Source organism: Triplophysa dalaica, chromosome 7 (assembly GCF_015846415.1).
Source record: "Triplophysa dalaica isolate WHDGS20190420 chromosome 7, ASM1584641v1, whole genome shotgun sequence".
Taxonomy (NCBI): Eukaryota; Metazoa; Chordata; class Actinopteri; order Cypriniformes; family Nemacheilidae; genus Triplophysa; species Triplophysa dalaica.
In genome coordinates this window covers 8,321,651-8,343,889 of record NC_079548.1, presented here as the reverse complement: position 1 = coordinate 8,343,889, position 22,239 = coordinate 8,321,651, and the positions used below count along the sequence as shown (strand labels likewise).

Here is a 22,239-nt window from a genome sequence, read left to right as displayed (position 1 = left end):
ATTCATTTTTATTCATAAAGTTTAGGTTTAGGGTAAGGTTAGGTGTATGGCTTTAGTATCTCAATAAGTTGCCTTCATTTTAATATTTTTTATAAATATAATGATTTACACTTATTATTGCCTATTATTGCATGATGTTGATACTGATGTGCAAATAGTAACGTTATCTGCCACTATTTATATGTGCAATCTAACTAAAATTTTTTACTTGATCAAAAGAAAAAGCACCTATTTCCGGTTAGTGTAAATAGCATATCGCTAAGAAATGCTTCTATTTTCAATTAGAGTAAACAGAACCTACTGCTATTTAAACTTAGTGTAAATTGCATCTATTGCTAGTTACACTAAGTTCGAAAAGCCGTTTCCTTTATTCATTCTTTTTCATTGTTAAACATTTGAAAGTAAAAGGTACATTGACCTCCTGGCCGCCATCTTGAACTCTGTGTGGTAGCGATAAGACGCTTGTGACTGACGCTGGTGATCATTTCCAAGAAAGCTGCGTCCGTAATACACAAGACAGCACAACTGAACCTCTCTTAATAAAGAAAGACACATAATCAAAGGAAAGAGATGTATGTTATAGTGCAGACTGGCGATGGCCGGTTAAAGTGTGTCTTTTTATCCTTTTGGTCTATAAGCAGGATTAGATGTTTGATTCTGTGCCCGAAATAGACCTGCCTCTGAGAAACATACATGCTTGTGTTGGATTGAATTTGATCTGCTCTAAGCTTCTCAACAATTGCTTCTAAAGAACTAATCGTAGAATGTTCTGGTCGAAGAAGAACCAGTGCTGGGTTGAGAGCTGAAATTGCATTTCCTTCAAATTTCATTTAGCGGTCACAATGTGAGAATAAAATAACGGTAAAGCCAATAAATATGCCTGTAGGTGAATTTATCAAAATGCCATCTTCATTTACTGCATCATTGCATCATAAATGTTTTATGTGTCACATTACTCTACAGTATGTGTTAAATTCTGTCACATCTAAGTCCTCCTTAACCAAGCATTCAACTGTTTAGATCATTTTTTTAGATGATGAAAATGTATGTAATATGTTGCAATGGTCTTCACATCTGTTAGCCCTTGTGACTCTACATGCATAATAAAGGATAAGAGAACATGCTCAGTGTTTTCTCCAGTAATGCTATTGAGTACCAAACATAAATGTTAATGTCATTTCTCCAACATGTTAAATCTTCTCTCGGGTATCTGCTTATTGCAAATTGTTCCAGAGTTTTAATCCCACAAGGCACATTTTTTCCTTTGTTGGATTCATCCGAGCTCTGTTAAAAGGGCCTGGGTCTGTTCTGCTCAGGCACTCTTTCCTTGCCCTCTTTTTTCGGAGAGGTTTGAGTGTTCCTCTGTGTCCTCCCTGTGTTCCTCAGGAGAGGTGAAGGAACTAGATGAAGCAATGCATTGGCTAGAAGGTTAGAGAAGGGTCTGATTTTGAAATGTGAGAAGGAATTGAGTTGTCACACACCTATGGTGTATTGAAACAAGAGTCGTTTCTTGGCCTCATGCCTTTTTATTAGTTTATCTGTAGTCTCATGGGGAAGCATCAGAGGCGCTTAATAGCTTCCTTGTGAAGTCTGTTGTGTTGTGATAAAGGAAGGAAATGAACAGTAATGTGTGCTATGTGTTGTTCCAACATTCGAAGGAGATCAAGTATATCCAAAGTCCTCTGGAGGTTTTAGAGCTGCTTATAGAGATGCACGTAGGCTTTCCAAACCAGCGCAGTTCCGCTTAAAGGTTTCTTCACATAGAAGAACCATTTTGGTTCCACAAAGAGCTATTCAGTTAAAGGTTCTTTATAGAACCATCTCTTCCTTACTTTTTTATAATCTTTTTTGTCACAAGAACCTTTTGTGAAACAGAAAGGTTCTTTGGATGTTAAAGGTTATTCTATGGCATCGAATTACCTTTTAAAGCACCTTGTTTTAGAGTGTAGTTTCCATGCTTGTTTATTCTGCTTTAACTATTCAAATATAGTTCATAAACTGCTTTTCACAGATGGTGACAATATTTTGAGGGTTTAGGGATTGTTTAGACAGTATTTATCCCATATTGTTCTAAACACAAAATGTTGTTAAATCACAAAATATGTTCAGGCAGTGATAGAAAATCTCCTGCAAATCCATCATGATCTCGCAAGAATTTAGAACTACAGTATTTTGTATTTTGAACTAAAGTAAGGTGTCTTATTTGAATGAATTTGTAAATCTTCCAAAAAAATACAATTTAAAGAAAAATACAACAAGGAAGCCCACCCCTATATCTAGCAATGTGAATTTAAGTTGCACTTAAACGTATACATTTTTGGGAATCAGCTACTTTGAGAATTAAGTTATGACTGGTTCCTTCTTAGATATTCAATTGTTTTATAATATTTCATTTTAAGCTTGCACGACACATTTGATTTTAAAAGGTGAGAGCAAAAGCTGTCAAAGACAAACCTGCCAAATCATTTCTAAATCTGACTTGTGAAGGTGCTTCAAAACTATTCTGCTCCACAAATGCCAACGACGTAATCTCCCTGAGAATAAATACTTAATTTTTTTTTTAGAAGTATATAAAGTAGAGGCTTTACATCCCATTATTTTATTAAAACAACAACAAAATCAAAATTTACTCAAGATAATAATCCACATGATAAGGATGTCTTGAATGTCCCAGCCTTTTGCCCTTTCTGGACTGTTTTGTTCTCTTGTTTCTTGTTGTATAGAACAATGCATCCCAGAAATCAGCATTCAAAACATATGCTGATGACCAGCAGTGCAGTTCATTGGGCAATTCTATATCTCTTTGTCATATAAATATATGTTTACAGGTGTTAATAGCCTCATGGGTAATGCTGTCAAGCACTGTCTGTGTGTATAAGGATTAGATGCTGGCATTACAGTGGCTGAGGGCGATGAAGTGAAACTGTTCCATGTGACACGAACATCTGCAGGCACAACCGCCCATAGACACCTGAACTGCACCCGAAACACAAGAAGCGAGACGAGGTTTGTAAAATGGACAGAGAGAGGTTTAAGAGAGAGAGGAAAAACACAACGAGTGTGAAGTATTTCTGGAAGAACTTTAGGAAAGGCCGTTTCCAGGGCTTAAAGAAGATTACAGCAGAGTGAGCCAGGAGCAGACCAGCGACATGAGTGTTAGTCTGCCAACTAAAGAACTTCCCAAGGGCGGGTTTCTCCCCCCACCCTCCATTCTTTATTTCTTTATGCAAGCTTGAATGTGTGGTATAGACGTCTTAACAGCTTTACAGCACACAACTCTGTAAACCTGTCCTCATCTGACAGAGGTCAAAAACCATCAGACAGAGAAAGGCAGACTGCCTTCGGCTGTTCATCCTGCGGCGCTGGAAAAGTTCTGTCATTTTTTTAACCGCCAGCAAAATTTTCAACACATAAATAAAAGTCGACATGACAGTCTTGATTTCTGTTGACGTGATGCGTCTTTGTGGATAGTGTAAATTTTCTTGGTTTCATCATGATTGGAGTCATTTCTCTGTAACACCGAAAGCGTTTAGAGGTCATGTGATCGTGCAGTGATGTATCTTACTATACTAAACATATTTGTATTTAAAAAATTTAACAGTTTATAATAAACAGACAAGAGAAAACATTTGTTGTTGTTTTGTCCACACATTCAAAAGAAAGGTGTTTAAAATGTTCTTCACATCGATGCCATAGAAGAACCATTTTTGGTTCCACAAAGAAACATTCAACCATTTTCCTTTTTCTAAACTTAAAACCCTTTTTCGCTACAAAGAATCTCTTTATTATTCATGTGTGTTTTATATTGTGCGATATTTCTCTCCCCCGCCCACAGTATCTGGTACTATGAACTAAAGCCAACAGTCTCATGCTACCGCACAACAGCAAGCCTTTCCATCTCTCACTCTCTCAATCTCTCTCCTAATAGAGCCATTAGTCTTAAAGCTGTTGTTAAATAAAACATCTCTAATGGATTCAGTTTGAAATATATAAATTGCATTTAGTTCAGTTGGAGTTAATCATTTAGTGAATGAACATTTCAGAGCACAAGGGTGCAATGATTTTACCTTTGGTTTTCTAAATGTGAATGTAATGGATGTGGCTGTAATACCTTCTTCACTTGGATGCCTCATGATCTGAGGATCTTGTGTGGTCTGTGATTTGGATTTATTATCTGTGTTTTTCAAAAATCAGTTTGTTTTAGTTACAAGTATGATACTGAATTGAATTAGACTCAAGTTGAACAAGCAACGCATTTCTGTTCTCAATATCTCAATTTGCTCTGAATAACTATACACACAATTTTTTTATTAAACTTAATATAATTGTATAATAATATTAGTGTCCCATATACATTTATAAAGTACGATGGCGTTTTAATGCCACGTTAGAAATAAAATGAAAAAATAAGATTTCGAGAATAAAGTTGAAATGTTACGAGAATAAAGTCGAAATGTTACGAGAATAAAGTCGAAAAAATGTTATGAGAATAAAGTCGAAAAAATGTTATGAGAATAAAGTTGAATTTTTTTTATGAGAATAAAGTCGAAAGAATGTTATGAGAATAAAGTCGAAAAAATGTTATTAGAATAAAGTCGAAAAAATGTTACGAGAATAAGGCGAAAATGTTACGAGAATAAAGTCAAAAAAATGTTATGAGAATAAAGTCGAAAAAATGTTATGAGAATAAAGTCGAAAAAATGTTACGAGAATAAGGCGAAAATGTTACGAGAATAAAGTCAAAAAAATGTTACGAGAATAAAGTCGAAAAAATGTTACGAGAATAAGGCGAAAATGTTACGAGAATAAAGTCAAAAAAATGTTATGAGAATAAAGTCGAAAAAATGTTACGAGAATAAGGCGAAAATGTTACGAGAATAAAGTCAAAAAAATGTTACGAGAATAAAGTCGAAAAAATGTTACGAGAATAAGGCGAAAATGTTACGAGAATAAAGTCAAAAAAATGTTATGAGAATAAAGTCGAAAAAATGTTACGAGAATAAGGCGAAAATGTTACGAGAATAAAGTCGAAAAAATGTTATGAGAATAAAGTCGAAAAAATGTTATGGAAATAAAGTCGAAAAAATGTTATGAGAATAAAGTCGAAATGTTTCGAGAATAAAGTTGAAATGTTTCGAGAATAAAGTAGAAATGTTAAGAGAATAAACTCATAGTAATACGAGAATAAACTCGTAGTAATACGAGAATAAACTCGTTATATTTTGAGAAAAATAACAGAATTGCTAGAAACAATGGCTGTGCAGGATTTGGTTAAATCCTATTTAAGATTAGGATTTAGCAATAAGGAGATTCTTTGTGTTTTGGCACATCATCACAGAGTTATAAAGGACACTGGAGCGGTTATGTAGGAAACTGAATTTATTCAGAAGAAAAAATCAGACATGAACTAAGAACTAACTCACTGGCTCAGATGATGTGCTTAAACATAACTTACACTCATAAAATACAACTTTCACGTAAACAAAATACGTATTACGTCGACTTTATTCTCGTAACATTTCGACTTTATTCTCGTAACATTTAGACTTTATTCTAGTAACATTTAGACTTTATTCTCGTTACATTTCGACTTTATTCTCGTAACATTTCGACTTTATTCTCGTAACATTTCGACTTTATTCTCGTAACATTTCGACTTTATTCTCGAAATCTTGGATTTTTTTATTTTTAACTTGGCACTAAAATGCCGTCGTAATAATGCATTATGTTTATCAATAAAGTAGACATTTGTACAGATATTAGTATGATATCGTATCACCAGGTTCCAGTTCATTCCCAGGATGGTGTCTCTTCTGGTAAGCACAACTATGTGAACGACATCACTTGTGTTAAAAAACCAAGAGACAGATGTTGACCTCCTTTTCTTTTCCATCACATGCTGTCTCTCACTGTATGACCAGATGGATGTTAGCAAACAGTTTTTTTATTCTACCTCCACAAATTTTCATCTCTTTGCAACTCTGTTGCAGGTGTTGAGCATCTGGATTACGCTCATCTCCAGAGCGACGGCTGACCTGACCTGTGACGCTCTGCTCCTACTCTCCACAAATCTCACAGGTAAGTCATCATAACTGATCTGAACCCGCTGTTGCCCTGTATGTTAAGGCTTAGCTTGACAAGGGTGATCGTACATCAGTTCCACAAGTCTGGTTAATGGTCTCTTGTGTTAATGGCCTTTCGTTTGAAGTATTGAACAAGTTTTATGGCCGCCAACCCGATTTATAGTTAAACTGCATATCACCAGTGCATCTAAGAACGGACTTCTTGTTACTTTATTGAAACCCTTAGTGGGTTTCCAGAGGTACATAACTTGAGTGAGATGCTTCAAGGCTAACTCAGAGTGGATATTTTATATATGTTTGATTTGTATGAGGAAACATTTATTCTAGGGATGCACCGATATGAAACATTTTGGCCGATAATTGTTTAACACTGGAAGCCGATAATTGATATACTGGCCGACATGCAGTATCTTAATATTAATATTACATCTTCTGAGACTGAAACAAAGGGCAAAAAGTGGACAGCTGCTTTTACTTGAAAACATTCACTGCAGAAAACAAGGTCTAGTTCTCTTTTTCCCCGAAAATCAAGCCTACTTCACACAAATTAAAGATTGTTTACCTTTTAAACTTTTCTGGTATGTTTATATAATAAACAAATTATAGATGTTCTTCCAGAGCAACCCAGAAAAGTGTTTTTAAAAGCAACATGTCTAACATGTGTCAAGACAGAAAGCATTCAAACAGCAATCGGCTATAAAAAATATGCTTTTGTTCCTTTAATTTATACATTCATAAATGTCTACATACTGTTCCTACATTAACAATATTTTGCTTGTAAGTAAGTGAATGATCATTACAGAACGACAGTATTGTACTGGGTTTTAATTTTGAGTTGGGCAGCTGAAGTGCTTTAACCGGAGAAAATGATTAATAGTATATCGGCTATAATTTATCAGTCTAAATTGAATTATCGGCCGAAACCGATAACACTCAAAATGACCGTTTATCAAACGATATGGACGATAATTTATCGTGCATCCCTAATTTATTCCTAGTGTATTCAGCACACTTGTGTTTGACATTATTGGTCAGATGTGCTCATGACTAGAGACGGTTTGTTGTTTATTTGGTCGAAGTATATGCTGGAATGTTGAAATACACAACAACTCTGTTTATGTTCGCAGCTTTGATGCGACGTATAGTGAGGGTGAAGTAGTCTTGTTTCTTAAACAAGGCTAAAATACTTGCATTACATAATGAAGTGTTGTGTTTTTATGACCTTAGAATGAGCTATTTCTATCTACATATACCACTTGTCACCTTACATGGAATTCAACATGTTGTTTCAACAGTAGCCCTTAACGGACAAACTGCACCACAGAGCGCGTTTTGTAAATACGTTATCTCCTTCGGCAAAGGAGCGAAAACATGACGAAGTGCTTTGAAGAGTACAGGTGAAGTGGAGTATGCCGTTAGTTGCTATTTCCAATCTCAGTGCTAGATGCCGCTTAACTTTAAGTATCAAAATTGTCGTAAATGTCTCGTTTTTACATTTTCTTAAGAGAAGTCTGTCTTTCTTTCCAAAAAGGTTTCATTAAAAAACCTGATTTTACCCATTAGAGATGTTCTTGGTCAGGAATATTGTTATCCTGGGACAACATTCCTATCAACCAATCAGATTTGAGGGATAAGTTTACAATTAATGTGCAGTTGAGCCTTTCAACCAGGGTAAGGTGTTTCTACTTCACTATTGTTTTATAACTATTATTTTTATCGGATTTTTGGGATAAGTCCAACTTATCGCACAGGAATTCGTAACTGTTTTACAAGGTGGCTAATGCTTATGAATTCATACAAAAACATATGATTCTGAGAAAACAAGCAATACTGAAGCCCCACTCCTAAACCTAGCGTCACTGGTGCTTAAGCTTATTGTAATGAAAATGTACGAGTGAGATCGTCCATATCCATACGAATTAGCCAACTTTGCCACATTGTGAAATAGTTACGTTTTTGCTATGAGGTTGTGATGGATATGTTATATCACTATACATAGTGTCTAAGAGAGTTACTGTTCAATTCTTTACATTTTGATTGTAGACAGCTTGAGACGTTGTTGAGATCTTTTTGCAACCCACAATGGACACATTGTGTCTTCTAGTCACAGAGTAATTTTGGGTTCCTCACCACCGTTTGCATATTGTTTTGCACTATCTGCCTGGCCGGGGGGGCTGCTTTAGAATTCATACTTGTATTAAATGTGTCTCATGTACAGCTGCTTTGTAACAATGAAAATTGTAAAAAGCGCTATATAAATAAAGTTGAGTTGAGTTGAGTAAAGTTCTCAGATATTCATATGTTCAAAACAGATCCTAAAGATCATGTGACACCAATCCTGTGTATGAGATTAATCCTCAAAACTTCAAGAAGTTAATCTCCCTCTGTCATGTGGTTAGGTAGAATTTTCCTCTCAAATGCGGACACGTCCTTATCCATCGAGTCGACAGATTCATGAATCAGGTTTACACTGCCGAGTTTTATATGCAGTCGTACAGGAAGCTCATTCAGAGAATCGATAGTCAGATCTTTAAATCGGCAAGCACTTGCAGTTCTTATCTAATATGTTTACTTTGACTTACAATCATTTTTTTTATGCACCATTAATAATAATAATTTTCCAAAGGTTCCAGAAGTAAACCAAACATCGTATTTTTAACGGTTGTCAATATAACGCACTATTAAAAACACATTTTTAATTTACGCCTCTAAAAGCAAAGCTCACTCTATAGTGTCCACCCCAACCAAGTGATGATATAATTACACAAGGAACTTACTTTAGGAATTTAACCGCTAGTCTCCAGCACAGCTGTGGCAACAAAGCCTCCTGGTGCCAACACAACAATTGCAAGCTCATACAGAGCTACAGTCAATGCTATGTAATATTCTTTAGTAAAAACACCTTTTGAGCGTGTGAAGAGCTATGTGTAACGCTTCACGCTGCTTAATGAAGGCTTTAGTCCAGTCTTAGATTCAATTTGTTTGTGCGCTGCATCGCAAAGAATAAAACAGGCTGAGGAAAATTGGGGGGTTGTGGTGTTCCTGTGGGGGCGATTGTGAAATGCAGAGAAATACCTTTGGCTCATCTGTCACGCTCAGTATCGACACAGAGCACCAGATGATGTCAAATATTTCTGCCTCTCCCAGGTGCTCCTGCGAGTGAATCTGGCACCCTAAACAATGTAGAACGCCTCTTAAATATCTGCACAGTGTGATAAAGAGCTCAGAGTTTGAGTAGAAATGTAGTCTCAAAGAATATTGAGTTTGAGATTATTGGAGCAGGTGATGGATGATTTTATCGCTGAAATGTCGTCTACACACGAGGAAAATGTTAAATTATTTTTGATGAGTAAAACATAAATGAAGGGTTGTGTTGTTCAAAACTTAATGACTTTTTTTAAAAAAAATCTGTTTGAGTGAAAGAACAGAATAACGTTGATACATTTTCACATTACAGTGAATAATTACCAAAGGATGTCATGTCACAAAAGTGGAAATACATATAGTTTTGGGTAAAAAAGATAACATTTCATTTGTTCACATTCTCATGTGTGGCATTTAAAGATGTGTCACACCATGACATCAGTGAGGCCAAATGTCATTGGTTTTAATGTGTTTTGTAACATTCAAATCCCACAAATAAAATATTAGAGCTTAGTGTTAGAAAATGTGACCCTGTCTGTGAAATCCATGGATTTCAATCCTTTTAACATTGATTTCAGTCTTTGACATGGCCTTACTCTGTCAATATTCAAGATATCAATTTGATATTTTCGGAGCATGATTCTTTCTATTAAATCACAAAAAACCTCTTAGGCCTATCCTCACAGACGGGGTCACATATACATTGGTTTATATTGAACTTTGGTGTGATTCACTGAGCTTTAATCTTTTTCCTGAAGCTCTTTTTTGATCTATAGTGAAAGGCAACAAAATAGGTTCATTATTTGGACTAACTTTGATGATGAAATTTTCTTTTTTACCATCCCTTTATATTTTGCATTTACATGAGCAAAGAAACCTGTCAACCCACGGTATTGTGGTGCCAAGTCTTTGATTCCTTGAATCGTCTTTGCGGTTGTTTAGCAACAGTTTGTAACCCACACTTCTTTAACACTTTTTAAATGAGCTGTAAACACTATACACTAACTAGGAAAAAACAACACTCTCAGTAGCTGCGTCTGCGCTTTGAGTGAAAGAGAGAGAGAGACGCTTTTAAAGAAGTGTGTTAAAGTGAAATAAAACTAATCAAGTGTTTCTTACTGGTTTTATCTGCTTTGGGTTTCTGCGGTAACCTAGGCGGTACTAATAGAGAGTCTTGAAAGAGAGATGTTTAACAAGCTGACCTTTCATCACTGCCTGTTGTTTTACAAGGTGCTCTTTGTTTTTGGATCAGAACAGGTCAGAGTGTTGTCATTTATGACCTGTCTCAAGAGTGTAGATGATGTTAAATGGAAATAAAATGGAATATCAAGTGAAAAGAAAGTGCTGTCTGTCCGTCAATCATTTTTCATAATTTATTTTTATTTTTATGTGGAGACGTTTATTTTAAATAATGCTGAATCTGTCCAAGATCGTTCCAATTTTAAAATATTACTATGCAGATGGTCATCAGGTCTTCTGGGCAGAGCCGGCCCTCCCTATGAACTAATTTAACAGCTGGTTAGGGCCCCGCCGCCACTAGGGTTCCCCCAAGAGCATATGAAATGGCAGTTTTTCTGTGATATATTTTCAACACACATTCCTTTTCTCACGTATGGCGGTACTCACTATTTTTTTCTAAGGTTTGTATCTAAATTTGTGAAACTACTTACTAAACGAAACATTGCAATATCAAAATAAGTGAGGTGGCCAATCAATGAATGGAGGCGGGAGTTACACAATGGCAATTCAAAGTGCTTTACATCAAATGATTGACAGCTAAATTTGTGTGTTTTTAATCTGGATTTAAAAGTAGCTTCTGTTGGTGAACGTCTGATGTCTTCTGGAAGCAGATTTCAGCTGCGGGTGGCGTAATGGCTAAACACTGACTCGCCTTGTTTTGAGTGAACCCTTGTTATCTCTTACTGATCCTAATGATCTGAAAAGTCTGTTTGGTTTTTTATTCAATAAGCATATCGGAGATGTATTTAGGTCCTAGATCATTGAGTGATTTATAGACAATTAATAATACTTTGAAGTTGATTCTAAAATGATCTGGTAAACAGTTTAAGGACCTGAGGATTGGAGTGATACGCTAAATTTTTGGGGTTTAGGTCAGAATCCGCAGCAGTGTTCTGAATTAGCTGCAGCTGTCTGATGGTCTTTTTGGGAAGACCTGTAAGGAGTCCATTACTGTAATCCACCCTGCTGGTGATGAAAGCATGAACTAGTTTCTTTAAATATTTTTGAGATGGTAGTACGCTGATACTTTTTTTTTCCTTATTACTTTGACATGACTGCTGAAACTAAGGTCAGACTCTAAAATGACATAAGATTTTTACCTTACTTTGTGTCTTTAGACCTCTGATGTCAAGGTATTTGTTTACGTTGTTAGTTTCATCCTTGTTATCAAATCCAATGACTTAAATTTTGTCTTTATTTAACTGAAGGAAGTTTTGACACATCGAGCTGTAAATTTCATCAATGCATTGGCAAAGAGACTCAATAGGCCTGTAGTCATTGGGTGAGAGGGATAGGTAGATCTGAGAAGACGGAGCTATTGTCATGTCTTCAGCTGTTCAGCAAGGCACACGCAGTTTCACATGTATAAAAGACAGATACAGTTGTTCGATTATATAGACCGTTTATATAACATTCCTCACCGAGATGCAGTGAACAAACAACGCAGCTGTACTTCATGAACGCAGTGCCCTTTCTCTGGCTTGCTCTAGCTGGTTGACGTGTGGGCATGTTCTTTTTCACGCTCTCCCTGGCTGACGCATGGGCATGCAATTTCTTCTATTTCTGGCGTGTTGACGCGTGGGCATGCTTTTATGGGAGAATTGTCAAATGAAGGACTAAGAAAAGTTGTTACGAATTGGATTTTCATGTTCAAAAAAACTTTCTGAAACCCGACGAACACAGAAATGCTCCGTTATACTTCGAACTTGACCATGTTAAGCATGAGAAGCCAGCACGTTGTAAAAAAGTCAGAATGCATGAAACACTGTCGCACACCACCTTTAAAGTTCCATGGGTGCTGTAAAACCCACAAGAAGCTGTGTATTTTGAATGTACATTGAATATTTGAAAACTGTTTAGTGTTTAACGATTGAAGTGTTGAACATCCGAATGTATTCACTGATGAAAACGACAAAATGCTGATTTAGATGAAAATTATGTAATTTATTGTCATTTAAAACATCCTCAAGGGCTGTGTGGCTTTAAATGGGTGTTTATAGGTTGTCTTTGCAAATAGTTAAATGCATTGAACAATAAATGCTACAACCTTTATATGATCTGTGATCAAAATTTAAAGGAACAGTTCACCAAAAATGGGAAGTAATGAAATTCTAAAAAGTTTTGAAATTCACAATACACCTGTAATTCAAGATTTATGTGTTTTTTATGACATTCCTACATCCCAAACACAGCTACAACTGATAGAATTGGGTGTGTTAGATTCAAAGTGTGCGTCAAACAATCTTACATTGACAATAGTCTCTGCTTCTGGCTGTAATATTTAGTAGATCAAATATCAGGAGTCGAGTTGATCAGATTTCAAGAGATCATGTTCTGTGTTACAGTTATTTGTTTAGTCATTGTTAACAGTTTTTATGACATGAAAACATTCACACATCCGAGCCTGTGAAGACAAGGTGCTTATAAGACCCCTGCAATTAGCTGGAATTCTGAAGCCCACTCAGTGTAATTAACACCAAGTGCCCCCTTGTTCTCTGGCATGTTGTCATGGTAATGATGAACAATTTTCAGTAGTGATATGCTGATCAAATGACTTTTTCTCCTTGTATTTATACAGTAGGTCTAATATTGCATTTTTTTTATTCGTTTAAGGACAAGGCCTTACAAAATGTTGAGAAATGTGAATGTGATTCAATATATACAACATGTAAAGTTAAAGTGATACTTTACTCAAGAATGTTCTCATGAACACAGAGAAATATACAGTATTTGGAAGAATTCTTATAGCTTTGGGCATGTAGCCAGGCCGGGGTCTCAGCTCCACGTGGGCGTTACCCGCCCGAATTCTAGGCATTCATTGGACACAGAGAGTGCATGCAGATCCCCTACCCTTTTACGGAAGCGAGCGCCACTGAGAGAACCATAAGATGAGGTGGGGTGGCTTCCCCTATGGGGTCAAACGAGGACCCTTGGCCCACATTAAGGTCCCAAGAGTGGAGTTTATTCCAAAATGACTACAATGCATTATCATATACATTTTGTTTTTAAGTATGTGGAATACCCTGGGATCAAACCCACGACCTTTGCCTTGTTAATGGCATGCTCTTACCACTTGAACTACAGGAAAGCTAAGTAGGTTACATAGAACAAAAGGTGAATGAATGGGCACGCCATCTTCTTTCTATACCCATATGTACAGGGCGGAGACTGGCATGCCATGCCATTCACCAAGTGCTAACATTCTTCCAAATATCTTTGTTCAACCGAACAGAGAACTTCAAGTTCTATTATTCAAGTTGAGGGTGAGTCCCTTGAAGATTTAGATTATTGTCTGGGAATTTGAACCTGCCACTTCTTTACATACATCTTTATTTGAAGCAAAATTTGCAGTCTTTATCTCTTTAGCAACTTTCTGTGCTGTAGTTGAGATTACTGTTCATTTAATAAATCAGCAGAATTATAGGATCTGAAGTTTGTTCAACAATATATGGGGGAATAACACTGGTTCAACACTGGTTAAAAATATCCTTTTAAGAAATGTATGGCACTTAAAAAAAGAAAATTTGTTTTGCAGAAGCAATCACACTTCATATGAAGTATAAAGGCAAAACATAATAAAAAGAATATGTATTCTGCACACACACACATACGCACACACACAAACAACATTTATGAGGACATTCTTATGATATATTCTATCCCCTAAACCTACCCTAACACCTAAACCTAATAATCACACAAAACTTTCTGCATTTTTTGTACTTTCAATAAATATCATTCTGTGTGATTTATAAGATTTTTTCCCTCATGGGGACCTGAAAATGTCCCCACAAGGTGAAACTCTACTGCAATTACTATCTTTTTGGGAACACAGTGATGAATACCAGTACACACACACGCAAACACGCACACACACTCTCACTGTAGGCTTCGTTCTGTTCCTCGATTCAGTGTAGACCATGTAGTGTAATCACATGTAGTTTAACCCCAAAGAGCAGAGTTCACAGTGAATGTTTTTTATGTCAGCACAGTTATGATAAATATGCATTAATACATTATTTTTACGTTGTTTTTAGTTTATGTAAAAATATCCGAGCTGATGTTATATGGAAGCCAAAAAGAGCTGCAATAGTAGTAAATACTGCATGCAATTGTTACTTTTGTAACAATTTGTATAACGTTGTTTTTAAAAATATATATATTTTTACTAAATTTCCTAAAACGAAGCAGACAAAATAATTAAGTATATTTGGGGTTATTTGTACATTATATAAAAAAGTTGTTTGCAGTACTCATCAGCCATGATTATGAAACTGGACAGGATTTTTCTAAGGAGGTACTTCAATACTTTTTGTGGATGGCGGTCTGGAATTCAAAATGATTTAATGTATGTCATTATTTGTGCTTTTGCTATGTTTCCTCAGCTGCTCAGGTTAACAAGTGTTGAGACATTTGTGATATTACAGAACCCATCAGAAATCCAGTTTTCAAGTAGATCCCTTCCAAATCGGGATAGTGTTTCCTGGCATACAGGAGCTGACACAAAGCACGTCGACAAAATATGTTAATCTCGCGCAGCTCCTAAGAGGCCTGTTGTTCCAAGAACGAAATATAAACAACGCTGTCAGAATAAATTGCGTTTGCAGGGATAACAGTGGTCTTCATTGTTCAGCCAAATAAACAAACTCCAACCATAGGGTGGATCCTCATCTTTAAATTAACGTGTTTATGACAGGTCGTTTTGTAGCGTATCCGTTACTGTGACTTAAAACAGTTCCTGGCGAGATGAATCCACGAGAGAAGGAGGGACCTTTTTTAGTGAGAAGCACTTGCCAAGGATTGTCATCTTTCACCAGTCATTGTGCAGTATAAAGGTGCTTCATTAAACTACAGTATAATACTGAGAATCAGACTGTATAATTTGAAAGAAGCACATTAGTATGCATGTATTTCTTCACAGATATGATGATAATGATTTGTATTTTTAAAGGGAAAGTTTGTCCAAATAATAACTAAACTGCTACCATTTACACACCCTAAAGTCATCTTAAATCTTTAAAAAAGTCTTTTATTTTCTGAAATCCCACCTGTTGAAGTTTTTATCCAATTTGTCTGTCAAGTATTCACCGGATAGATGGGTTTTAAGTAGTTTTTTGAATGTTGTGACAGATGTGGTTGACCAGATCGAGTTAGGAAGGATGTTCCACCAGGAAGGAGTAGTGAAGGAGAATGAGCGGGAAAGCGATTTACTTGCCTTCTGAGAAGGCAATACAAGATGCCGCTGGTTTGCTAAACACAGGGTTCTTGATGGGACGTAGGAGTGTAGGAGGTTGTGAAAGTGTGCCGGTTCAGATCAAGTCATAGTCCCCGTAGCCAAGCATTAGTGACTTGAATCTGATACGGGCTTCAACCGGTAGCCAGTGGAGAGAGATGAAAAGGGGTGTCATATGAACCCTTTTGGGCTGCTGGAAGACAAAGTGTGCTGCTGTATTCTGAATAAGATGGAGTGGTTTGATAGCCTTTGCAGGAAGACCAGCAAGGAGAGCGTTGCAGTAGTCCAACCTTGATATTACCAGGGCCTGGACAAGGAGTTGAAAATCAGTGAGATGGGGTATGACCTTTTTAATGTTGAAAAAGGCATGTCGGCATGACCGCATTGTCTTTGCAATGTGATCATTGAAGGACAACTGTTCATCAAATATGACTCCCTGGTTCCTGGCTCATTTGGAAAGAGTGATAAGTTAAGTCTCACCATTAAGTTGAATGGTGAGATCGTGTTGCACCGTGTTTGTACTGTTAAGATATTTATATAAACAAAGTTGCCTTATTTTTATGGACAGGTAAGGTTCAAAAATATTGTAGCAGGTATTTTTTATCAATAAATACTAAAGTGTACGGATTTTAGAGGCTCATATTAACCAGAAACAGAGAGACTAAATTTAAGACCATTAACAGCAAAATCTTACGAAAGTAACATTTCAAACTCACAAAGACAATGCACAAAGTATTGATAAATGTCGTCCTGTGTTTTTTCCCAGCTCGCACTTTATTCCTTTGGAATCAGACGTCCACACCGACCAACTCCACAGGTCAGTTTCCATTTCTGTTTTTTGCAGTGTGCATCTGTAAACATGACAATAAAAATGTTACTACGGTATTCATGTTAAGGGATATTCCAAGAAAATATATTGTTATTCAAAAAAAATATATATATATATATATATATATTGATTATAACATCGGATTAAGAAGCTGCATATTTCACATCTCATTCTACTGTAATTCTACTTCTATAAACAATTCATAATGGTCCTGTGATTCACTGCTATTGAGCGATGTCTACTTAATAACATTATAAACTTTTGTAATCAAAACATTCAATCAAATGCTCAAAAAAGTCTTGATTTGCTGGAATGAGCAATGTTTACTCCATTACACAAGCTCTCAGAAGTGAAACAAGAGATGACAGTGGCAAACCCAATAATGGGGTTTGCATAGATTTTCCAGCTGTCTGTAAATATGACTTAGTGTGTCATAAATAAACCTTATATTCCCTTAGATGGAACACAAACAAGAAATGGAAAACTTTTAACTTTTGTAGGAAATGGTAACATTTTCACAAAAGATAATAGAAGAGTAAAATAGAAGTGAATGGAGCAAGAAATGCTCCTTGTCCACTCACATTCTTATGAAGCGGTTTTAAATGCATTTTGTGAATGTAAAGTATTAAAACAGATCAAAAGCCTTAAAACACAGTACTTTTTAATATTTTCTGAGCACCTCAGAGCTGCTTTGATTAAAAATGAAAGTGCAAAAAATTCTGAGACGTGAAAAAGAGGGCAATTTGAAAGATATAAGTGCGGCCTCCAGCTAACACAAACACTGAGAGGAAAGCACTAGAATTGAAGAGGTATAGAGAGATGCTGTAGATTGGAATGATTGGAACAGATCTGAAACCCGAGTACAGACATCATCACCGAAAGCTTTAAGTGCTTATGTCAGCACGTCTTAATTTTTCTTTAAGAAATGTGATACTTGATGGTTGAGGTACCACATAGAAAATAACCAGTGTTGAATTATCTCCTGTAGAGTTCATTTAAGACACTCGAAGATGTTAGACTCAATTTAGAACCGTAGTCAATATGCAGAGCCGTGTTGGAATCTGCCCCCGCCAACCTCAGGAGAAAGCTCTGCAAATTTTGGAAGAGTCAGAACATCCATCATTCACACAGTTACATTCAACACTTTTATTGACATCGAGTGGACAGGAAGTGTTTAAACCAGAAAAAGTCACACAAGCATCACTTCAAAGTTTTCCCTTTGTTTTCTTTTCTGTTAGGTCTCTTCTGTAACACATCTATCGATGGCATTGGCACGTGTTGGCCCAGGAGCAGTGCTGGAGAAGTGGTGTCCCGTCCCTGCCCTGAGACCTTCCTCGGAGTCAGATACAACACCACAAGTAAGTTTATATTGTGCATGTCCTGCAACAGCTACAATTATTTTAGATGAAAATAAGATCTCTGAGGTCTTTCAATCAGGTTTTAGAAAACACCACTCGACTGAGACTGCTCTCCTGTAGATTTGAAATGACATTCTATTAAATGGTGACACTGGGGATCATTCTGTGCATGGTACTCCTAGACTTGAGCGCTGCTTTTGACACTGTGGATAACGCTATCCTGCTTGCTCATTTGGAACACTCTGTAGGCATCAAATGAAGTGCTCTTGAATGGTTTAAACCATATTTATCAAATCGAAGTTTTATGGTTAATATTAGTGAATACTCATCTGAGGTGGCTTTTCTGTCATGTGGTGTTCCCCAGGGATTCAATTTGGCTCCAAATTCTTTTCTCATTGTACAAGCTCCCATTGGGTTATAATTTTAGGAAATATGGTCTGTTTTTCCTTTTATTCCAGACTAAACTCAAATCTATCTGACCTTAAAACAGAATTCAAATGGTCTAGAAGCACTTATGTCTTAAGCACTTAAGCCTGTCAAATGTGAAAGCCTGGTTGTCTTCACATTTTCCAAATTTCAATAAGAATAAAACTGAAATTTTGTGTTCGGTCCATCAGATTCTCGTAGAACACCTGATGCCATGGGTAAAAAATCTGGGGGTTATTTTTGATGATGGTTTAAAACTTCACAACAGATCAATACAATAGTCAAGTCCTACTTTTTTCAACTTCATCATCTAGCAAAAGTAAAACCTATTTTGTCCATTAAAAAAATTGAACATTAATTAATGCTTTTTACCACATATTTTTGACTGAACATCGACCCCTCTTGTCTCTCCATTCAGCCAATCAGACATTATTATTAGTCGAAGCTGAAATGCAGGGGTGACCGCACTTTCTCAGATGCCGCACTTAGATTGTGGAATGCTCTGCCCCACTGTATCAGATCTACATCTTCACTATCTGTTTTTGATTTGCCGTTTTGTCAATAAGAACTTTCTTCTGTATTGTTTCTTATAGTAATTAGTACTGTTTTTATTGAAATCTTTTTATTGAGCAGCACATTGGTCTACCCATGGTTGTGTTTAATTGTACTATATAAATAAAAGTGACATTGACATCGCTTTTTCTAGTAATCATAATATTTTGTTTGATTCACATCGTACAATTAGCCGTGTAAAATAGTTACAGATTCCCATCAGATTACGCTGTGCTTGAGATTATAAAAAGTGCAAACCCCATATGAAATGAATACAATATTCAAGCTCATTTAACATTCAATGTGTCCTAAAAGGGATGCTAAGCAACATTTTCCAATGGTTTCATCTGTTGGAAAGTTTCAAGCCTTTTTGCACCCTGGTTATGAAAAATTGCTTCATAGTCGTCCCATCTGAACTCTTTCTTCTGCATATTTTGCCTGTTATTCTCTTCTCTTCTGTTTTATGGTAGATTTAGCTGCTTGGCTCTCGCATATGTAACTTTCTTTTGTCTGTCAGTGTTGTTGGACCTCACAAATTGGCAGGTTTTCTGGTATTTCTGCCTCAGACATGTGGAAGTAAGGTTTTAGATGAATATAAACTTTGCACAGCATGCTCTGAACAGCAGTAGTCAGAATACCAGAACAAGGATGACAGCGGAGATTCATAACAAGGTTTTAAATTTGTGTTTGTGTGTGTGTGTAGGATGGAAAGGAGTGTTAGCATGCTAGCCAAATTGGTCTGTGTGTGTTGGGATATGTAGGTCAAATTTTCTGCTGTGTTGAATGATGCAGAGTTATGTTTCGCCATTAATAACAAGCTCACTAATTGTTTTGCCAATCTGAGTGTACTGAGCATATCTTCTGGGAGGTTTGTAGATTAAGTCAGAGGAAGTGTGCGTGTGCGGGAAATTAAACATTTTTTGGATCGATTTTTTCTGTTTAGATAATAGTAAACCACTCTTACATTGATATTCATATTGATATTTATTTATATATTGATATTTATGTTTATTGTTGTAGTTATAGTTATATTTAGTTATAGTTTTCCTCATAGTTATGTTTATGTTTATATTTATATTTTAAGGAAATCATGTTTGGGTGGCAAAAAAAGGTGAGAGAGGGGGTGAGAGTATCATTTCTGAAGCCAAACTCAAATATTTAGAGATAAATGAAAGATAAATACACTATATTTTATTCAATTTTTGAGTTTATATTTTATTAGAATATTTTATTTATATTATATTTTTTATATTTTATTTTATTTATTCTAAAAAGGAAATCATATAGATTGGTAGTTTAAATGGTGAGACTGAGAAAAGGAGAGAGGGGGTGTAGAGAGAGAATACTTTCTGAAGCCAAACTGATAAATGATAGAATATGGATGATTTGCCTGGAGACAGTGAACGCTGACGTGAGTAATGGTTTGTTTGAACTGTTTTGTCCATAATAATAATTACCTTTTCTCCCGCACCTGCAACAAAGCCCAGAAAATCCATGAAATGTTCAATAAAGCATAACACAATAGGCAGGAAACTCAGAACATTTTTCCTGTCACTAGATCGTATTTGTCGTGGTTGATAAACCCAAAGAAAATAAACTCTCTCATACACATGAAAGAAGGCCGGCGCAGTGGCCGTACGACCAAGCATGCTTCTTTACTTGACTGGTTTATCAAGATTTACTGGAGCTGATAGCACAATTGATTTTAAAGCCCCACGGAAGCAGCATAAATAGCTTCAGGCAAAGTACAGGGTACATCATAAACATATAGGCAATACAGGACCTTGCACACAATCTAATGTTTGTGTTTCTGTTCTGATAGGTTGTGTATGGTACACTTTAGTGTTCTTTTATGTTTTTGGAAAGCATTGCAACCAAAAATCTTGTTTTAGTTTTAAATGCACCAAATGTTTGTATCGCTCTTTTTTATTGAATTGGATTTTGTCTGTTTAATTTTTATGTTTATCTACTGTTTATATCTAGCTTTAGATATCACATATTTAGTCAAGTTTAAAAAAATTGCAAACCTCATAGAACATTAACATAAAGTACAAAATCTTAACCTTATTTTTTTATTATTAAAACACCAGCATTGTTTTAATTAGTTTGTTTTTATGTATACTCTTTCCCCGAAGTGCATGTTTTTATTTTATTTTTTAGAGTATGGTGTACGTGCATTACTGTAAATACAGAGATGTGGAGTGTGGTACTTTTGAGCAGAATTTAATGAAAAGAAATCGAATGAAATATGGGTTTTCTTCATGCAGCAAATTAGCATTGACATTGTGTTACTGGTCAAATCGACTAAAGAAATTTTAACCCAGCAACTAGATGGAAAATAGACTGAGGAAAACATTAATAATGATCAGCCAATAATGATTGTAAATGAACAATTTAAAAAACATATAAGATGAGCTTTAGTACAGTAAGGAAACAGACTGATGCCCGGAAAAAAAACTGTGAGAAAGGATGGAGTCTTATCTGTATTATATACATAATTTTTACATTACTGTATATACAGTTGTCACACATAAGTGTATAAATTATTTACAAATTCTGAACAGACATTATAATGGAGTATTTGTTATTTAAAATAACCCCAGAATAAAAACAATTGTTTTTTCATAGTAATACTTAAACGACAGTATTTAAAAATTCTGTCATCATATAGTCACTCTCAAATTGTTCCAAATCTGTAAAAAAATGGTTTGTTCTGATGAACACAGAGAGCGATATTATGACCACCATTGACATTACCATGGTAGGAAAAATTACAGTGGTAGTCAAAAGTTCCCCAGAACTGTTTACCTCTACATTCTTTAAAACACCTTATTTTGTGTTTAACGGAAACAAATCAATATTTTCCTACTATGGTGGTCAACAGTTGCCAAGAACCATTTCGTTACAAGCAGTCTTCCAAATATCTTTCTCTGTGTTCATCAGAACAAATACATTTATTCAGATTTGGAACAACTTGGGGGATTAAATGACGACAGATTTTTCATTTCTGAAAATTTTCATTTTCAAAAATACTTAAAAAAGAATACAAAAGGATAACAAAAAATCTAAGCAAACTCTTTATAAAAAGAATCAAGAATCAATCTCCCTAAATAAATTATTTTAAAAATCACCAAAGAAATCTGTATTCTAGAGTCTTAGACCTTTCCAATGATATATAGTTTGTCATGACTCGATTAGAAATAACATGAACAATATTGACGCAAACTAAGGTATCCCGTATACGGAACGCGTGACAGTTTACAGGCTACATGCAATAAAGGTCCAGACAGTGAAATCTAGCGGCAAGGTTGTGAATTGCAACCAACCGCTCACCTCACCACACCTCCCCTCCTCCCAACATGGCGAATTAGATGC

The 22,239-nt window shown here is 35.8% G+C and overlaps 1 protein-coding gene across 1 annotated transcript in view; it reads left to right on the top strand.

The window, feature by feature from the left end:
- The window catches only part of crhr1 (corticotropin releasing hormone receptor 1), a 100,395-nt gene that overhangs the window by 24,818 nt on the left and 53,338 nt on the right, over window positions 1-22,239 (top strand). Inside the window, exons 2-4 of the mRNA XM_056753183.1 lie at window positions 5,991-6,078; window positions 16,466-16,516; window positions 17,767-17,886. Of these exons, the coding sequence (XP_056609161.1) occupies window positions 5,991-6,078; window positions 16,466-16,516; window positions 17,767-17,886 (259 nt within the window). The remainder of the gene's footprint in view (window positions 1-5,990; window positions 6,079-16,465; window positions 16,517-17,766; window positions 17,887-22,239) is intronic.